Genomic DNA, 21,473 nt, shown 5'->3' on the forward strand with positions numbered 1-21,473 from the left:
CCAATAGAAACATGTCTAAAGGGATGCAGACCCAGCAGATTTCCTCATTAGTGCCCTGCAGGTGCAGCATCTGCCTGATAATTATGAAACCACTCCCATTAGACCCACTCAGCGCAGACGCACCAAGGAACAAACAGTGATTTCTTCAGAATAACAAAAAGTTGGACTCTGCAACGAAGTTTGTTATAATCCCTGCAATATACATAGATCACTCAGAGGGAAATGTTTTTTTCTCGACAAAAGTGGAGTTACGATTTAAGGTCAGTGTTCATGATTGGGCAGAAATGGCATCCATGGGAGAGATCCAAGGCAAAAGCCACTGCTGACCAAAAAAGGACACAAAGGCTGGTCTCCCAGTCTCCACTCTAATTCCAAAGGTGTCCTACTGGGTTGAGGTCAGGACTCTAAGCAGGCCAGTCAAGTTCCTCTACCCCAAACTCGGTCATCCATGTCTTTATGGACCTTGCCTTGTGCACTGGTGCGCAGTCATGTGGGAACAGGAAGGGTCCATCCTCAAACTGTTCCCACACAGTTGAGAGCATAACATTTTCCAAAATGTCTTGGTATACTGATGCTTTAAGCCCCTGTACACACGGTCAGAGATTTCCACAACCAAATCCGTTGGATTTTGCCCGTCGGATTTTGTCCGTCGGATCTTGTCCGAAACTGTTGCATACACACGGTCGGACAAAGTTGGCGAAAAATCCGATCTTTCAGAACGTGATGACGTAATTTCGTTACGATGGGACTATATTCAGGCTAGTAGCCAATAGCTTTGATGTAGGAATTTGATCTGAGCATGCGTGGCACTTGGTCCGATCAAAATTCTCTACACATGATCGGAGTATGTCCGATCGGCCCAGTTGGTCGGGAAATATTTCCAAGATGTTGGAAAATTGGGTCTGACGGATATTCCGACGGAATCAGTCCGATGCATACCACACACAGTCGGATTATCCGACCACACGGTCCGATAGGACACATTCCGACGGATTCTCCGACCGTGTGTACAAGGGCCAAGAGTTCTCTTTACTGGAACAAAGGGGCCCAACCCCTGAAAAACAACCCCACACCATAATCCCTTCTTCACCAAATGGTTTGGACCAGTGCACAAAGCAAAGTCCATAAAAACATGGATGAGCGAGTTTGGAGTGTAGGATCTTGACTGGCCTCAACCCAATAGAATACCTTTGTAATGGATTAGAGCAGAGACTGCGAGCCAGGCCTTCTTGTCCAACGTCAGTGCGTGACACCACAAATGTGCTTCTGGAAGAATGGTCAAATATTCCCATAGACACACTCCTAAACCTTGTCAACAGTTTTCCTAGAAAAGTTGAAGCTTTATAGCGGCAAAGGGTGGGCCAACTCAATATTGAACCCTATGGACTTAGACCGGGATGCCATTAAATTTCATGTGCGTGTAAAGGCAGGCGTCCTAATACTTTTGGTAATATAGTGTATATAACAACATATGTCAAACAGATGTCAACAGATAGTAAATGTTTGTTGTATGCTGGCAAACTTATATACTGCATTAAAGTTCATATGGCAGCCACAACTAGAAGGAAGGCTGCCAGTGGTATCGAATTGTTAAAAAATCTCATAGGTGACAGAAAGAATTCCTGCAGTTTCCAGGTAAGTGAAGTAAAATAAGATTTTTGCACTTGCCACAAAATCTTTTTCTTAACATCCATTGTCCATTAAGGGAAATAGAAATAGCAGATCATTTTAAATCAACCTTTAAGTGAAGGCTTCAAACATTTGTTCAAGTGTCAAAGCCAGAGGATTTGGACTTGCGTTTATGGAGTTATTTTAAGAAAATGTTATCCATTGAGACATGGTTTCAGAAACCATGTCTCGACAAAAGATAGAGAGTGGTTTGAGTTCAATACAAACTGAGACTTAAATAGGGAGTCTGTTTATCAGTGAAGTTACTAAAGGTAAAGCATCAACCAAACTGATGAAATGCCCATCAATGTGAAGAACTGAAAAGTTTACAGTAGATAGGAAAAATTTGTCAAGGTAATCCCTATCAGAGGGAAAATGTTTCTTCTCAGTCCCAATCTTTTTGGCGGGCTTTTCAAGTACAGAGGATATAGGGAGGGGGGCTTTTCAAATACAGAGGATATACATTGCTTTGAAAAAATATTCATACCCCTTGACATTTTCCACATTTTGTCATGTTACAACCAAAAACATAAATGTATTTTATGTGAATTTTATGTGATAGAACAACACAAAGTGGCTCATAATTGTGAAGTGGAAGGAAAATGATACAATGCATTTGTATTCAGCCCCCTTTACTCTGATACCCCTAACTAAAACCTAGTGGAACCACTTGCCTTCAGAAGTCACCTAATTAATAAATAGAGTCCACCTGTGTGTAATCTAATCACAGTATAAATACAGCTGTTCTGTGAAGCCCTCAAAGGTTTGTTAAAGAACCTTAGTGAACAAAAAGACACACCAGACAGGTCAGGGATAAAGTTGTGGAGAAGTTTAAAGCAGGGTTAGGTTATAAAAAAAAATCCCAAGTTTTGAAAATCTCACAAGCACTGTTCAATCCATCATCAGAAAATGGAAAGAGTGTGGCACAACTGCAAACCTACCAAGTCATGACTGCCCACCTAAACTTACAGGCTGGGCAAGGACAGCATTAATCAGAGCAGCAGCCAAGAGGCCCATGGTAACTCTGGAGGAGCTGCAGAGATCCACAGCTCCGGTGGGAGAACCTGTCCACAGAACAACTATTAGTTGTGCACTCCACAAATCTGGCCTTTATGGAAGAATGGAAAGAAGAAAGCCATTGTTGAAAAAAAAGCCATAAGAAGTTTTGTTTGCAGTTTGCGAGAAGCCATGTGGGGGACACAACAATCATGAGGAAGAAGGTGCTCCAGATGAGACCAAAATTTAACTTTTTGGTCTCAAAGTAAAATGCTATGTGTGGCGGAAAACTAACATTGCACATCACCCGAACACACCATCCCCACAGTGAAACCTGGTGGTGGCAGCATCATGTTGTGGGAATGCTTTAATTCAGCAGGGACAGGGAAGCTGGTCAGAGTTGATGGGAAGATGGATGTAGTCAAATACAGGACAATCTTAGAAGAAAATCTGTTAGAGCCTGCAAAAGACTTGAGACTGAGGCAGAGGTTCACCTTCCAGCAGGATAACGACCCTAAACATACAGCCAGAGCTACAATGGAATGGTTTAAATCAAAGCATATTCATGTGTTAGAATGGCCTAGTCAAAGTCCAGACCTAAATCCAACTGATAATCTGTGGCAAGACTTGAAAATTGCTGTTCAGAAACGCTCTCCATACAATCTGAAAGAGCTTGAGCTAGTTTGCAAAGAAGAAGGGGCAAAAATGTCAATCTCTAGATGTGCAAAGCTGCTACAGACATCCCCAAAAAGACTTGCAGCTGTAATTGCAGCAAAAGGTGGTTCTACAAAGTATTGACTTTGGGGGGGCTGAATACAAATGCATGCCAGATATTTATTTGTAAAACATTTTGAAAACCATTTATTGTTTTCCTTCCACTTCACAATTACGTGCCTCTTTGTGTTGGTCTATCACATAAAATCCCAATAAAATACATTTACGTTTTCTGTTGTAGCATGAGAAACTGTGGAAAATGTTAAAAGGTATGAATACTTTTTCAAGGCACTGTAAGGTATGGTCTTTTCAGTAGCATGAGCTCTAACAGACTTTACACCTGATACAGCAGGTGTACTCTAGGCCCATAGCAGAGCATACAGCATCAGTCAGACTGGAAACAATAGTTGGCAGAACCTGGTCAAATACAGACTCTACAGGAGTAGGCCGTGAAGATTCCAATTCTAAATGTATTGATAAGAATAGGGGTAACAAGCATTCTGAGAGATAAAGGCTCCATAGGCTCAGAACTAGGTTCAGTTTTAGACTGCTCTGGAAAACACAGTGCAAGCCTCATGCTCAGGCAGTGGACACATAGAAACTGCTGATAAGGATGATTCTATTTAAATAGGGGTCCCAATATCCAAAAGAGAGACATTGGGGTTGATTTACTAAAACTGAAGTGTGCACAATATGGGGCAGCTGTGCATTATAACCAATCAGCTTCTAACTTCAGCTTATTCAAGCTTTGACCAAATGTTATATGCATTTCTCTTATATATCTGTTTCCTTCTAGATAAAATATCCTCTGAATCATACTCCTGAAGTGGGTCTCCACAAAAAATGTAGAGACTACAACTGGATTAAGATTGATACTGTAAACTGTATTGCGGGATCATACCTACACTCTTTCTTATCCAGTTTATGTCAGAGAAATTGAATCATTTAAAGCGGAGTTCCACCAATTGAAAAGTCAGCAACTTCAAAAAGTGTAGCTGCTGACTTTTAATAATCAGACACACACCTGTCCCATGGTCCAGCTATGCGGGCTCATGAAGCCCCGCTCCTCTCGACGTGCTGACATTCTAACTGTGGGCGCCCAGCTCTGGCTTCACAGCCTGGCGTACACTGTGCATGCGCGAGCCAAGATGTGAATGGTCGGGCAATCTTCTGGGACCTGTGACATGTCCCAGAAGATTGCAGGGAAGTAGGGGGAGGTTAACTTCCTTCCAGGGGGCGTGGAGCCCGGGGACGAAATGGGAGCTGAGTGCCCATAAAAGCTGGGTATCCACTCCCCCCCCCCCAAAAATGACATGCCCAATGTAGCGTGTCAGGGGGTCACCATCACTTAAAGCGGACGTTCCATTTTTGGTTGGAACTCCGCTTTAAGGGTGCCGCTTTTCTGGGATACTCAGCATCCTTTGTGTGCTATATGTCTGCCATTGTTTTTAAATTATAATCTGTTTGTTTAATAAATTTATATTTTTGTATAAAGTTGTGTAAGTCTATACCGTACCATGAAAGTCTGTTTACCTTTTTTTATTATTATTAAACAAGTGAGATTTAACTGTACTTCTGTCTTAGTCTGATTCATGGTCACCTGATGCTTTCAGACTGTGCTATGAATACTTTTTAATAGACATGTTGCACAGAGTAAATGTAACTCAAATCAAAATAAGGCAAGGCCTAGTGTACTCATAAACCTAGGCAGTATGTGCTGGACAGGATCATAGGTGATCAGGTCACTCAAGGCAGGCAGTGGAGCAAAATTGGGGACTGGAGGATTTACAATGCGTTTCAAGTAGCAGTAGCAATGAGAAAGGTTTTTCTGCTGAGCCAAAAGGTGGGAAAAGATCTTAGAACACAACACTCTGCCATGAAAGCCTGGTTGAGAAGGGCTGACCTAGAAAATCCAATCCTCTATCATTAGCAGTTGTTGTTTACCTCCTTAGGGGATCGGTGATTTGATAGCCTTTGATATGAGAACAAGAATTAGGTTCCCCTTAACAGCTTTAAATTGAAGATCAACAAACCAAAGAGTTCTAGAAAGGCATGATTTTTTTTACCAAAAGTTGCAGGTAGAAATCTATTGCTTTCCCACAGGGCCAGCAGGTTGTTGTTGAATGGGATATAAAGGTAGAAGGTCTCAGAATGCCTGTCTGTCTACAACCTATATAAATACATTATTATCAGACCATACTTACCGACTATAGTAGAAAATCTTCTTGTTGGTTCTTTTCCTGTTACGAGTTTGTAGAGTTCTGGGTAGTAAAACTCCAGACTTTCCAAAAATACTATATAACCCCGTTGTCCTTTTGTGTGAAGAATATCCAAAAGTCGCCCTGTGAATGTATACATACAGAACAATTCAAAACATACAAAATAATTCTCACTTTCTTCCTGGACTATAGGGTTTCACATTAAAGTGTATGAAAATGCTAAATCAATTTTTCAGGATGGTTCACATTTAATAAACCTTCAGGCCTGTGCGTGCCTCCTACAGTTCCATTGGTTAACTGAAGGAGTGTGCAGGTACTGTAGACCATGCTACTGCTAAAAGCGAGCAGGAGAAAATGTTGGTTCTAGCAGGATCTCCAGGAAAGAAATTTTGGAACAGATTCACAAAAAGCATTTGCTAAGGAAAACTGAACACAGTTAGGCATGAAGTCAAATATACTGAAAAATAGATTGTGGGTGTGTACATGCACATTAATTTAAAAATAACCAATTACTTATTTGGTTAGAAAAGAGACCTTGTGGTCACTTTATACATGCTAAACAATCAGCAGATATAAAAAACAGGCATCTAAGCCTGCATAAACTGCAGAACACTCCCGAAGCCCCGATATACTCTGTATTGTAAATCTCATCCAACATCTGTGGTTGAGAGTTCTGGCCTCTTCCTTCCTCCAGCTGCTCTCTACTGTCTCATTACTTTTACAGATAGCCTTACTGACCAAAAGAGGGGATGGGTTACAGTTCTCAATGACAGATGATGGCTGATATCTTCATAACAGAGCACCCTACATTTCAAGTCTTGGGCTAACAGTAAAGGTGCTCTGTAGAGTATATAAGTGAATATATGCCTGCTTTTTATATCTGCGGCCTGTTTTACTTAAATGTGTACACAGAGTCATTTTAAAGGAAAAGTAAAAAAAAAAAATGTAGAAAGTTAATCATTCCTTTGTATTTAGTACAAGTGTCTGCATTTTTACTCACTGCACAAACACAGTAGGTGCTCATTGACAATAATCTATAGAGCTTAGGAGTTAGCACTTCCCACACCCTGCCTTGTCTGTAACCCTGCATTTGTCACTTTGAATTTTTCTGGATTTAACTACTTTGCTACTTGATTACCAATGTGAAAATGAATGGAGTTAACCTTTCTCCTTAGTGATTGCTACTGTGTTAGTGTGATTAACAATATTTATTTTCCCTTGCTACTCCATTCTGGTTCAACCTGATGCACTGAAACTACCACCACAGGAGCAACCATCATACCAATGGGTGCCAATTCACTTAGCTGCACTTTTGAAATACACATATTCTCCTCCTATGCCACGTACACACGACTGGACTTTTTGACAGCAAAGGTCGACAGTCCGTCGGACAATTTGATCGTGTGGGGGCTCCATCGGACCTTTGCTTGCCAAAAATCCAGCGGATTTTAGAAATAGAACATGTTTTAAATTTTTCCACCGGAACTCCGCCGGACCGAGAAATCCGTTCGTGTGTATGCTAGTCCGACGGACAAAAACAGACGCTAGGGCAGCTATTGGCTACTGGCTATGAACTTCCTTATTCTAGTCCGGTCGTACGTCATCACGTTCGAATTCGTCAGACTTTGGTGTGATTGTGTGTGGCCAAGTCCATTCATTCGGTAAGTCGGTCGGAACTCCGCCGAAAGTCCATCTGAAAGACCGTCGGACCTAGTCCCTCGACAAGTCCGGTTGTGTGTACGTGGCATAACTTCTTGTGTTTTGCTGTTAAACCAATATAATTTCCCTTTATAAAGTTTTTGTGTTCCTTGTTATAGATGTGTCCACTAAAATGTAACAAAATTAAATGGTAGGCCCCTCAGAAGACTGCTACTTTTACACCTTAATGTGTATTTAAGATCAAATTCTAAAGTTGTGTAAATACTGTGGATTCATTGTTCCTTTTATATGTAATTGTGCAAAGTTTTTGGAGGGTGAGAAAATGTTTTACTATTAATCATACCAGCATCTGTGGCCTTTTTAATAGGGTGACCACCAGCTCCCAATGCTGCAGGATAGTGACCACCCTGTGTTAACTGACAGCTGCTCTGACCATTTAGCAGTTGAGACTGGGACTTCCTGTAATGGTAACTGCCACTTTACTGGACACCCTGGCTTGTTACAGGAAGAGGAAAAACAATGAATTTACTGATTGGTTTCACAGGTAATCAAACTATTTAACCATTTGCTTACTGGGCACTTAAACCCCCCTCAGTCCCAGACCAATTTTCAGCTTTCAGCGCTGATGCACTTTGAATGACAATTGCGCGGGCATACAACACTATACCCAAATGAAATTTTTATCATTTTTTTCCCACAAATAGAGCTTTCTTTTGGTGGTATTTAATTACAGCTCGGAGTTTTATTTTTTGCTAAACAAACAAAAAAAATGCAAAAAAAAAAAATCATGTTTAATAGTTTGTTATAAAATTTTGCAAACGGGTAATTTTTCTCCTTCATTGAAGTGCGCTGATGAGGCGGCACTGATAGGCTGCACTGGTGGGCACTGATGGGCTGCATTGGTGGGCACTGATAGGCTGCATTGGTGGGCACTGATAGGCTGCACTGGTGGGCACTGATAGGCATAGTTAAGGCGGCACTAATAGGCACAGATAAGGCGGCACCGATGGGCACAGATAAGGCGGCACTGATGGGCAAAGATGGGCACAGATAAGGTGGCATGGATAGGTGGCACAGATGGGTGGCACGGATGGGTGGCACGGATGGGCACTGATAGGTACTACTGGTAGATGGGACTGATGGGCACTGATAGGTGGCACTGATAGGTGGCTCTGATAGGTGGCACTGCTGGGCACTGATGGGCAGCACTGCTGGGCACTGGTAGATGACACTGATGGGCACGGATATGTGGCACTGGGGTGCAGCACCTATGTTGAGGCAGATTGTGGGCACTGCTGGGTGGCACTGTGGGCACTGCTGGGTGGCACTGTGGGCACTGCTGGGTGGCACTGACGGGGGGCCCTTTATTTTTTCTATTGTGGCACTGGCAGGGGGCAGGTGGGCACTGGCAGGGGGCAGGTGGTCACTAACAGGGCTGGCCATGATCGGGACTGATGTCCCGATCACGGACGCCAGCGATCGGCTTTTTTCTTTTCTCCTCGCGCTGTCAGCGCGAGGAGGAATAATAGCCGATTACCGGCTCCGTTATATCACATGATCAGCTGTCATTGGCTGACAGCTGATCACGTGATAAGGGGTCGGGATCGACCCCTTGCACGGATCGGTGATCAGGCGAGTCTCGTAGACTCGCCGATCACAGAGCGCGCCGCGCGCGCCCCTCAGGGGGCGCGCAGGGCGCTCGTGCACGGGACTACGTCTATTGGCGTCGTCCCGGAAAAGGAGATCCGCGCTGTAGCCGTCATTTGGCTATAGCGCGGATCTCAAGTGGTTAACAGGAGTCAAAAAATAAAAACTGCTGTGGTAATGCTAGTGGTAGTCTGCATCATATATATACCCATAGGTAACTACAGGGAGTGTACTCATCCACCTACCTGCAAGGCAAAGTAGCCCAAATCCCATGAGACGGCTGTCAAACATAGTGCAGGAGCATGTTTTTCAGACATTTGGGCTACTTTGTATTCTCTCTGACCTTTCTGGAGAAGGACAGAATCACCCTTGCCCAGGCTTTGCATCCAGAAGATGGGGGGGGGGGGGGGGGGTTTCCATACCACTTTTTTAATGCAATTTTTGTTGGCTCTGTGGGAGGGTAGTACTGCCGATAAGCAGATTTTGCATTTTTGTTGCAGGGTCTACTATAAAGGTTTAGGTCACCTTTACCAATAAACTGCAGATAAGGGATGTCTGTAGATAATAGACATGTGCAATCTGTTTCGTAACGAATCGAAATTCAGCCAAATTTTGCATCTTTTGGGCATTCATGCATCCAAACTATGAATCACTATCACGAATATATATACATACATAAATATCGAATTTCGACGAATACGAAAGACATTATAGCGGGTATAAAAAATCAATTCAACATGATTCTACAGAAATAACGAATTATCCGAAAACAAATTAACGTAACATAACCAATATAACAGAACGAAATTATGTATTTTTCGAATGACAACGAACCGAAACTAAACTACATTTTCAGTTGTACACAAGTCTAGTAGATGAAGTTGAATCATGCTTTTGCTATAGGTGTAGGCCTATTATGTACTTCATGAAGCCTGACTAACAAACTCCCGAGGATGTTGCTAAGAACTTTGCTAAGACATGCCTAGATGTTGTTTACCTTCACCACCACAGGAGGGAACTCTCAAATGCTGAGCTCAGAGCTCATCAGGGTAGAAAAAGTACATGTGATGGGGATTGAAACAGAGAAAGAGACTTCCCTTATCTACATAGGCATTTTTTTTATTAAATATTGAAAAAACTAAATAATGACAATTATATATATATATATTTTTTTTTTTTGCTAAACTCATGAATAAAAACAAAATAATTAAATAATTACTATCAATCAACAGTGAATAATTGGTACAAATATATTAAATCCAATGTATCATAATTCACATAAAAGTCTAATCTTCTTAAAGGAGTTGTAAACCTTCAAGGTTTTCCACCTTAATGCATTCTATACAGGTGAAAACCCTTCTGTAGTGCAGCAGCCCCCCAGAGCCCCCCTTTTACTTACCTGAACCCGATATTTCCAGCAACAGTGATGAGCACAGCAGTTCCAGCTGGTGTCTCGGGTCCTAATTGGATAGATTGATAGCAGCAGGAGCCATTGGCTGCCACTGCTGTAAATCTAATGCAGGGACAGGGGCGGGATCTCGTCCTGCCGAGTACTGATGTCTGTGTCAATAGATACAGCAGCAGGACTCGGGAGCACGCCCGCGTGAGTGCCCCCATGAAAAGTGTCTCTCTGTGGAGGATCGGGGGCCTCTCCGTGCAAAACCCTTGCACAGAGGAGGTAAGTATAACATGTTTGTTATTTTAAAAAAACAAACCTTTACAACCCCTTTAATTGTGAAGTAAAGTTTCATCGTGCAAAAGTGCCAAGTGCTGTAAACTCCAATGTGGTGCAAATTGTGCTCACTCACTCACCAGCTGCTATGAACTTCCAATGACAAGAGTCATACGCTCTTATGCAAATATCCTGGATGTGCTCTTTGTAGTCCTCCTTCGTAACTTCTTAGTTATTGGGCAATGGGATGCTTGTACATAGTATAAATAAAAGTGAAATATGCCTTGGAGACTAGACTAAACTCCACAGATAATATTACCATGTATGTGTGACCATTTTGAATATCATATACTTTTTATATCATTTACTTTTAATAAGTAAAGCACAATGCCAAACAGATCATCATTTTATTTAGAATGAACTGATCCCACTGGGACTACATTTTTGCATAGAGTTTGAATAACCGCTTAGTTAACTAGGTATAATCTTGCCAAACCTACCTGTACGGGTAGTCCTGGATAAGAACAACAGAGAGTTGAGAACCTCTTCCTCATCTTGCTCATCAATAACCTTACATTGTCGTAAGTAGGGTGTTAACTTTGCAGGATTTATGTACCGGCTAAGCATATGTCTGTTGGATTCAATGTTCTCCCATATTTCATTTTCATCATTCTTCAAAATTTCAGTTTCATTATCCATCATGTTTTATTCTAGAGAAGCAAATAAAAAATGTCATAACGTTGACTGGAACATGAATAATTAAAGTGGAGAAGAGAAATCTGAAAATACTAAATGCATGGCTATCATACTAATCCGATAGCTTCAAAATGTACTGAAGAGAATAACTGAGCGTTACTGATTTGGAACAATGTTGCATATAGAGATGTTACTAAAGTCTCACTTAACGTGCTGCATACTTATTTAATGATTACTAAAGCATTGAAGCCAGAAGCAGTTTTCCTTTGAAATGTCCTTCAACCAGTTTGGCATACAATATACATAAGTTTACAATTAAAAATTCAATTATTTTACAAATTTGTGTATTTATTTTCTCTGTAGTTAATTCTGTGTGATCTTTTTTAGATTTTGTTTTTATTTAATCAATAGAATTTTTTTAATACATTCTTGACATTTCCTAGTTGGAATGGATGGGGATGCTGTTTTTGTGTAGTTAGTCAATTAAATTTTACCCACCGTAACTTCATAATATACAAATTATTTGTTTGCCACGCAACAGAATACATAAAGATTGTAAGGTTTTTATTAGACCATGGTAGTGTACATGGCATCAAAGCAAATGGAAACTTGGATATTGAAGTCTGCAGCAAACCCACTCATACTGATCAGTAATCAGTTTGTTTCCAACCACCCTCTAAAACACAAGCTGGAGGTTACTGGAATCCTACACCACAGGGTTGACAATGTATAATGACAAGTATTCAAATAGAGGGAATTGGGAGGGGATTATCACGGTGCTTACAGATAATAATGAAAACCATACACATAAAAATTATATTCATTTATTATGAACATGATTAAAAAACAAAAATAACAGTTCGTTGAGTGTTGTTTGACATTTCCATTATGGTGGTCATATAAAAAAGGGGTTCTGGTCGAACAAAGATTTGATATTTGTGTGTTATCCCTACATGTTTCGCCTCATGGCTTCATCAGGGGATATATACAAATCAACCAATGCGTATGGAAAACACCTCAAAGCCCCTTAAATGATGCTAGCAAGTAAGCAGATATGACACACAGGTCGCCCTCAATCTCTGGCCAGAGATTGAGGGTGACCTGTGTGACATATCTGCCCTCTTGTTAGCATGGAACCCCTGGAACCCATTTTTTGTATGACCACCATAATGGAAATGTCAAACAAGACTCAGCAAATTTTTATGTTTGATTTTTAATCATTTTCATAATAAATTTATATAATTTTTATATGTATGGTTTAAATTATCTGTAAGCACCGTGATAATCCCCTCCCAACTCCTTCTCTTTGAATATTTGATTTCTTGGGATGAGGTTCTAGATTAGTGATGGACGAACGTTTCGCCCGGCGGTCGTTTCGCGGCGAATTTCCGACTTTCGCCGTCCGCGGGTTCGAACGCCTTTTTCCGTCGTTCGCCCCGGCGGACTTACGTGTTTAATGTATACAAGAACTTTAACCTTTCGTGACACGTTTATCATGTGTTACAGGACAACCAATTGAGACATGACAGCTCATGGACACTTGGACATTCCCCCTAACCTATAAATACACCCGATCCGGTGGCCATTTTACATTCTTTCTTCTGTCACTGTAGGGAAAGGATCCTGTGTGGAGTAGGGACAGAGAAAACGCTAGCTATTTGGTACACAAAAGTTCTTTTCAGGACTGGTATAGGTGTTAGGTCAGCAGCCTGAGTTTCTTTTGTCAGTTTAGATAAAGGGACAGAGCGCTGTATGCTGCTATTTTAGGGACAGCTCAGCCAGATTAGTCTTTCTTCATCATCATCATCATCATCATCATTAGCTGTTACTATCAGGTCCACAAAAGAGCTGTTCCAGCTAATCGTTCCAGCCTACTCTTTTTTGCCAATTTGTATAGGGACAGGCAGGAAGCAGTGTGTCAGGCAGTGAGGATAATTTTAAAGACTTGCTGTTACTATTAGTTCCACAAAGGTTCTTTTCAGGACTGGTATCAGTGGTACGGTAATAGGCTTGTACACGTATAATATTCTTTCTTCCAAATATAGAAAGAATATTATACTTGACTGCTGCCCTTCTGCTGCAGTCTGCTAATCATTCACAACTCACTTGTTCCACAAAGCTCTTTATCAGGACTGGTAACTTGGTCTGTCTAGGGTGCTACGGTACATAGGCTTGGGTGCGGTACAGTCTGCTGTTCTGTAAGGACCGCTATCGGTCCACAATACATAGGGTTGCCGTGCACTACTGCTGACCGCTGCCCTATACTGCAGCAGTCCTTCAGCGGTATAGGGACTGACGCACAGTCTGCTAAACACTAATACACAACCTGCTTGGTCCACAAAAGTTCTTATAAGGACTGGTAACTTGGTATAGGGTGCTACGGTACATAGGCCTGAGTGCGTTACAGTCTGCTGTTCTGTAAGGACCGCTATCGGTCCACAATACATAGGGTTGCCGTGCACTACTGCTGACCGCTGCCCTATACTGCAGCAGTCCTTCATTGGTATAGGGACTGACGTACAGTCTGCTAATCACTAACACACAACCTGCTTGGTCCACAAAAGTTCTTATAAGGACTGGTAACTTGGTATAGGGTGCTACGGTACATAGGCCTGAGTGCGTTACAGTCTGCTGTTCTGTAAGGACCGCTATCGGTCCACAATACATAGGGTTGCCGTGCACTACTGCTGACCGCTGCCCTATACTGCAGCAGTCCTTCATTGGTATAGGGACTGACGTACAGTCTGCTAATCACTAACACACAACCTGCTTGGTCCACAAAAGTTCTTATAAGGACTGGTAACTTGGTATAGGGTGCTACGGTACATAGGCCTGAGTGCGTTACAGTCTGCTGTTCTGTAAGGACCGCTATCGGTCCACAATACATAGGGTTGCCGTGCACTACTGCTGACCGCTGCCCTATACTGCAGCAGTCCTTCATTGGTATAGGGACTGACGTACAGTCTGCTAATCACTAACACACAACCTGCTTGGTCCACAAAAGTTCTTATAAGGACTGGTAACTTGGTATAGGGTGCTACGGTACATAGGCCTGAGTGCGTTACAGTCTGCTGTTCTGTAAGGACCGCTATCGGTCCACAATACATAGGGTTGCCGTGCACTACTGCTGACCGCTGCCCTATACTGCAGCAGTCCTTCATTGGTATAGGGACTGACGTACAGTCTGCTAATCACTAACACACAACCTGCTTGGTCCACAAAAGTTCTTATAAGGACTGGTAACTTGGTATAGGGTGCTACGGTACATAGGCCTGAGTGCGTTACAGTCTGCTGTTCTGTAAGGACCGCTATCGGTCCACAATACATAGGGTTGCCGTGCACTACTGCTGACCGCTGCCCTATACTGCAGCAGTCCTTCAGCGGTATAGGGACTGACGCACAGTCTGCTAAACACTAACACACAACCTGCTTGGTCCACAAAAGTTTTTATAAGGACTGGTAACTTGGTATAGGGTGCTACGGTACATAGGCCTGAGTGCAGTACAGTCTGCTGTTCTGTAAGGACCGCTATCGGTCCACAATACATAGGGTTGCCGTGCACTACTGCTGACCGCTGCCCTATACTGCAGCAGTCCTTCATTGGTATAGGGACTGACGTACAGTCTGCTAATCACTAACACACAACCTGCTTGGTCCACAAAAGTTCTTATAAGGACTGGTAACTTGGTATAGGGTGCTACGGTACATAGGCCTGAGTGCGTTACAGTCTGCTGTTCTGTAAGGACCGCTATCGGTCCACAATACATAGGGTTGCCGTGCACTACTGCTGACCGCTGCCCTATACTGCAGCAGTCCTTCATTGGTATAGGGACTGACGTACAGTCTGCTAATCACTAACACACAACCTGCTTGGTCCACAAAAGTTCTTATAAGGACTGGTAACTTGGTATAGGGTGCTACGGTACATAGGCCTGAGTGCGTTACAGTCTGCTGTTCTGTAAGGACCGCTATCGGTCCACAATACATAGGGTTGCCGTGCACTACTGCTGACCGCTGCCCTATACTGCAGCAGTCCTTCATTGGTATAGGGACTGACGTACAGTCTGCTAATCACTAACACACAACCTGCTTGGTCCACAAAAGTTCTTATAAGGACTGGTAACTTGGTATAGGGTGCTACGGTACATAGGCCTGAGTGCGTTACAGTCTGCTGTTCTGTAAGGACCGCTATCGGTCCACAATACATAGGGTTGCCGTGCACTACTGCTGACCGCTGCCCTATACTGCAGCAGTCCTTCATTGGTATAGGGACTGACGTACAGTCTGCTAATCACTAACACACAACCTGCTTGGTCCACAAAAGTTCTTATAAGGACTGGTAACTTGGTATAGGGTGCTACGGTACATAGGCCTGAGTGCGTTACAGTCTGCTGTTCTGTAAGGACCGCTATCGGTCCACAATACATAGGGTTGCCGTGCACTACTGCTGACCGCTGCCCTATACTGCAGCAGTCCTTCAGCGGTATAGGGACTGACGCACAGTCTGCTAAACACTAACACACAACCTGCTTGGTCCACAAAAGTTTTTATAAGGACTGGTAACTTGGTATAGGGTGCTACGGTACATAGGCCTGAGTGCAGTACAGTCTGCTGTTCTGTAAGGACCGCTATCGGTCCACAATACATAGGGTTGCCGTGCACTACTGCTGACCGCTGCCCTATACTGCAGCAGTCCTTCATTGGTATAGGGACTGACGTACAGTCTGCTAATCACTAACACACAACCTGCTTGGTCCACAAAAGTTCTTATAAGGACTGGTAACTTGGTATAGGGTGCTACGGTACATAGGCCTGAGTGCGTTACAGTCTGCTGTTCTGTAAGGACCGCTATCGGTCCACAATACATAGGGTTGCCGTGCACTACTGCTGACCGCTGCCCTATACTGCAGCAGTCCTTCATTGGTATAGGGACTGACGTACAGTCTGCTAATCACTAACACACAACCTGCTTGGTCCACAAAAGTTCTTATAAGGACTGGTAACTTGGTATAGGGTGCTACGGTACATAGGCCTGAGTGCGTTACAGTCTGCTGTTCTGTAAGGACCGCTATCGGTCCACAATACATAGGGTTGCCGTGCACTACTGCTGACCGCTGCCCTATACTGCAGCAGTCCTTCAGCGGTATAGGGACTGACGCACAGTCTGCTAAACACTAACACACAACCTGCTTGGTCCACAAAAGTTTTTATAAGGACTGGTAACTTGGTATAGGGTGCTACGGTACATAGGCCTGAGTGCGTTACAGTCTGCTGTTCTGTAAGGACCGCTATCGGTCCACAATACATAGGGTTGCCGTGCACTACTGCTGACCGCTGCCCTATACTGCAGCAGTCCTTCATTGGTATAGGGACTGACGTACAGTCTGCTAATCACTAACACACAACCTGCTTGGTCCACAAAAGTTCTTATAAGGACTGGTAACTTGGTATAGGGTGCTACGGTACATAGGCCTGAGTGCGTTACAGTCTGCTGTTCTGTAAGGACCGCTATCGGTCCACAATACATAGGGTTGCCGTGCACTACTGCTGACCGCTGCCCTATACTGCAGCAGTCCTTCATTGGTATAGGGACTGACGTACAGTCTGCTAATCACTAACACACAACCTGCTTGGTCCACAAAAGTTCTTATAAGGACTGGTAACTTGGTATAGGGTGCTACGGTACATAGGCCTGAGTGCGTTACAGTCTGCTGTTCTGTAAGGACCGCTATCGGTCCACAATACATAGGGTTGCCGTGCACTACTGCTGACCGCTGCCCTATACTGCAGCAGTCCTTCATTGGTATAGGGACTGACGTACAGTCTGCTAATCACTAACACACAACCTGCTTGGTCCACAAAAGTTCTTATAAGGACTGGTAACTTGGTATAGGGTGCTACGGTACATAGGCCTGAGTGCGTTACAGTCTGCTGTTCTGTAAGGACCGCTATCGGTCCACAATACATAGGGTTGCCGTGCACTACTGCTGACCGCTGCCCTATACTGCAGCAGTCCTTCATTGGTATAGGGACTGACGTACAGTCTGCTAATCACTAACACACAACCTGCTTGGTCCACAAAAGTTCTTATAAGGACTGGTAACTTGGTATAGGGTGCTACGGTACATAGGCCTGAGTGCGTTACAGTCTGCTGTTCTGTAAGGACCGCTATCGGTCCACAATACATAGGGTTGCCGTGCACTACTGCTGACCGCTGCCCTATACTGCAGCAGTCCTTCATTGGTATAGGGACTGACGTACAGTCTGCTAATCACTAACACACAACCTGCTTGGTCCACAAAAGTTCTTATAAGGACTGGTAACTTGGTATAGGGTGCTACGGTACATAGGCCTGAGTGCGTTACAGTCTGCTGTTCTGTAAGGACCGCTATCGGTCCACAATACATAGGGTTGCCGTGCACTACTGCTGACCGCTGCCCTATACTGCAGCAGTCCTTCAGCGGTATAGGGACTGACGCACAGTCTGCTAAACACTAACACACAACCTGCTTGGTCCACAAAAGTTTTTATAAGGACTGGTAACTTGGTATAGGGTGCTACGGTACATAGGCCTGAGTGCAGTACAGTCTGCTGTTCTGTAAGGACCGCTATCGGTCCACAATACATAGGGTTGACGTGCACTACTGCTGACCGCTGCCCTATACTGCAGCAGTCCTTCAGCGGTATAGGGACTAAGAGTTTTGTCACAGGGTGATTTAAAAAATGACAGGCAGAGGAAGAGGCAGGCCCTTCCGCAGGGGTGGTAGGGGTAGGGCAGGAGCAACAGCCTTGAGCCAAAGTGGGAAGTTGCAGAAGGTGCGTTCAATTACTTTAAAGGACGCACCAGACTTGGTTGAGTGGCTCACTCAGCCTTATTCTTCTGCACCCTCCTCATCCTCTCGATCTGCACCCTCTTCTTCACTCTCTGCTATGTGCACCCCCAAAGACACTACCACCAACAACACCACCACCACCACATACCTTCCGCTTGAGTGCAAATGGGGGCCTTCATGCTCCAGTGTTTTAATAGGGACCCCCGTATAAAAAGCATGAGGGTCAAGGACCAGTACTGGGTGGCAACGTACTTAGATCCCCGGTACAAACACAAAATGGCGGAAATGTTACCGCCGTCGCAGAGGGCTGTCAGAATGCAGCACTTCCAGGCCTTGCTTCGAGAAATGCTGCATTCTGCTTTTGCGTGCGCTGGCAGAGGAGCAATTCCCACTCCCAGAGAAGGATTTGCGGGTACCAATCCAACAGCGCCTGCAAGAAGAGGCCGGTTTGAAGATGTGTTGGTGACTTCGGATATGAGGTCATTCTTTCAGCCGACCCATCGACAGGTGTCATCCGGATCCAGCATCAGGGAACGCCTAGACCGTCAGGTGTCCGACTACATTGGGTTAACGGCCGATGTGGACGCTCTGAGGAGTGATGAACCCCTAGACTACTGGGTGGGCAGGCTTGACCTCTGGCCAGAGCTTGCCCAATTTGCAATCGAACTGTTGGCTTGCCCCTCATCCAGTGTCCTGTCCGAAAGGACGTTCAGCGCAGCAGGGGGGATTGTGACCGATAAGCGTACTCGCCTAGCTCACGACAGTGTTAACTACCTCACATTTCTAAAAATGAATGAGGCATGGATCTCGGAGGAATTCAACACATGTGATCAGTAGACCATGTATATGTCTATAAACAATTTTTGGAATCAAGCACACAGACCTTCTTAATTCATTTGGCTCACTTCCCTGACCCAAAAAAGCACACCGTACTATATGCCCCTACCCTCCTCTTTGAAGAGGTTGAGCGGTGTCATATTTCTACTGGGGCTGCTTATTATGAGGGGTTCCCACCATCCCTGTGCTGTGCTGACTTCCTCCTGGGTGTTCTTATTATGAGGGGCTCCCACCATCCCTGTGCTGTGCTGACTTCCTCCTGGGGGTTCTTATTATGAGGGGATCACACCATCCCTGTGCTGTGCTGACTTCCTCCTGGGGCTGCTTACGGTGCTGCTGTCAGCGCTGTATGTCACGGAGCTGCTGTCAGCGCTGTATGTCACGGAGCTGCTGTCAGCGCTGTATGTCACGGAGCTGCTGTCAGCGCTGTATGTCACGGAGCTGCTGTCAGCGCTGTATGTCACGGAGCTGCTGTCAGCGCTGTATGTCACGGAGCTGCTGTCAGCGCTGTATGTCACGGAGCTGCTGTCAGCGCTGTATGTCACGGAGCTGCTGTCAGCGCTGTATGTCACGGTGCTGCTGTCAGCGCTGTATGTCACGGAGCTGCTGTCAGCGCTGTATGTCACGGAGCTGCTGTCAGTGCTGTATGTCACGGAGCTGCTGTCAGCGCTGTATGTCACGGAGCTGCTGTCAGCGCTGTATGTCACGGAGCTGCTGTCAGCGCTGTATGTCACGGTGCTGCTGTCAGCGCTGTATGTCACGGAGCTGCTGTCAGCGCTGTATGTCACGGAGCTGCTGTCAGCGCTGTATGTCACGGAGCTGCTGTCAGCGCTGTATGTCACGGAGCTGCTGTCAGCGCTGTATGTCACGGAGCTGCTGTCAGCGCTGTATGTCACGGTGCTGATGTCAGTGCTCTGTATTACGGTGCTGCTGTCAGTGCTCTGTATCTCCTGCACCCTCTTGTTTGCCTACCCTGGTCCCTGACCTTCCCTCTCCTCCATTGCCTTCATTAGCTCCATAGTCCTGAATTGTCAGAACAATTTCCCAAATAAAAAAAAAATGCTTGTAGTTATCGATCCCAAATTCACCTCATACATGTATTATGCTATTGTCCAGGTGGTGGGACTACGTGCTACCCCCTAATAATTACCCCGTGGCCGCAAATTCGACCTAAAGGTTTGCGAAATTCGCCTCCCATTGAAGTCAATGGAGCCCGCGGCGAACGGTCGTTTTCGCGAACGTTTGTGTCCGTTCGCGTTTCGCGTTCGCGAAACGTCCCGTCGGAAGTTCGTCCATCACTATTCTAGATACCAGGTGACTACCTTAGTCAGATACAACTTCATAAACGGTATCATGACAAGGTGTAAAGACAAGGATGCATACCATAGTGGAGCTTCAAAGGAAACCTGTCATGAATTAAATATGGCTGGCCTCTTAAAAATGCTAGATGCCTGGCTGTCATTGGCTTTAAAACACTCAGAACAAGAAAGCAAAGAGTGACGTCAGAATTAATTAAATGCATATTTCAGGTCACTGAATGAGAAAGCATTGAAGCCATATGGATTAGCATAACATCCAGACAGTTAGCATTTTCTGAAAGAGATCAGCAATGGGAGCCCACATCTTTCTCTCATGACAGGTTTACTTTAAAGAATAAAGTCTTTAACCACAATGCATGCACAAAATTATATACTTAATACAGCAGCTAACCCCAAAATTAAATCAGTGATAAATTATGAATGTAAATGCATCCAAAAGCAGTGCTTAAACAAAGCACATAAATATAAGCGCTAAAAGTTAATACATTTCATTGTATAAAGTCCATATGTGCCCATAGATCAATCTTCACAAATGATAATAAACCCCAGCAGTTGAACTCCACATTAAGGGATTAAAAGTATTGCAGTAGGATATACATATTTGGGTTCATTTATTAACCACTTCAGCCCTGGAAGGATTTGCCCCCTTCCTGACCAGGCCATTTTTTGCAATACGGCACTGCTTTGCTTTAACTGACAATTGTGCAGTTGTGCGACGTTGTACCCAAACTTTATGTCCTTTTTTTCCAACAAACAGCGCTTTCTTTTGGTGGTATTTGATCACCTCTGTTTTTATTTTTTGCACTATAAACAAAAAAGGAGCGACAATTTTGAAAAAAAAACAAACAATATTTTGTACTTTTTGCTATAATAAATATCCCCAAAAAAACCCCAACAAATTTCTTTATCAGCTTAGGTTGATGTATACTCTTCTACATATTTTTGTTAAAAAAAATCTCAATAAGCGTATATATAAGCGTCTACAAAATAGGGGATAGATTTATGTCATTTTTATTATTATTATTATTTTTTACTAGTAATGGCGGGGACCATTGACATTTATATAGCGTTTAGAGCTAAAAATAGCTACTGATTACTGTATATATGTCACTAGCAGGGAATGGGTTAATAATAGGGGGCAATCAAGGGGTTAACTCTATTCCCTAGGTGTGTAGGGGGGGATGGGGCTGACTGGGAAAGGAGACTGATCAGT

At 44.0% G+C, this 21,473-nt stretch overlaps 1 protein-coding gene across 1 annotated transcript in view; it reads right to left on the minus strand.

Annotated features, from left to right (window-relative positions):
• The window catches only part of CARD11 (caspase recruitment domain family member 11), a 242,369-nt gene that overhangs the window by 117,619 nt on the left and 103,277 nt on the right, over positions 1-21,473 (minus strand). Inside the window, exons 2-3 of the mRNA XM_077448780.1 lie at positions 11,076-11,285; positions 5,583-5,720 (exon numbers count right to left, since the gene is read on the minus strand). Coding sequence (XP_077304906.1) covers positions 5,583-5,720; positions 11,076-11,277 — 340 coding nt within the window. The 5' untranslated portion in view covers positions 11,278-11,285. The remainder of the gene's footprint in view (positions 1-5,582; positions 5,721-11,075; positions 11,286-21,473) is intronic.

The sequence above is a fragment of the Lithobates pipiens genome, unplaced genomic scaffold (genome assembly GCF_037356315.1).
Source record: "Lithobates pipiens isolate NorthernLeopardFrog02 unplaced genomic scaffold, aLitPip1_a1.2 Scaffold_22, whole genome shotgun sequence".
Classification (NCBI taxonomy): Eukaryota; Metazoa; Chordata; class Amphibia; order Anura; family Ranidae; genus Lithobates; species Lithobates pipiens.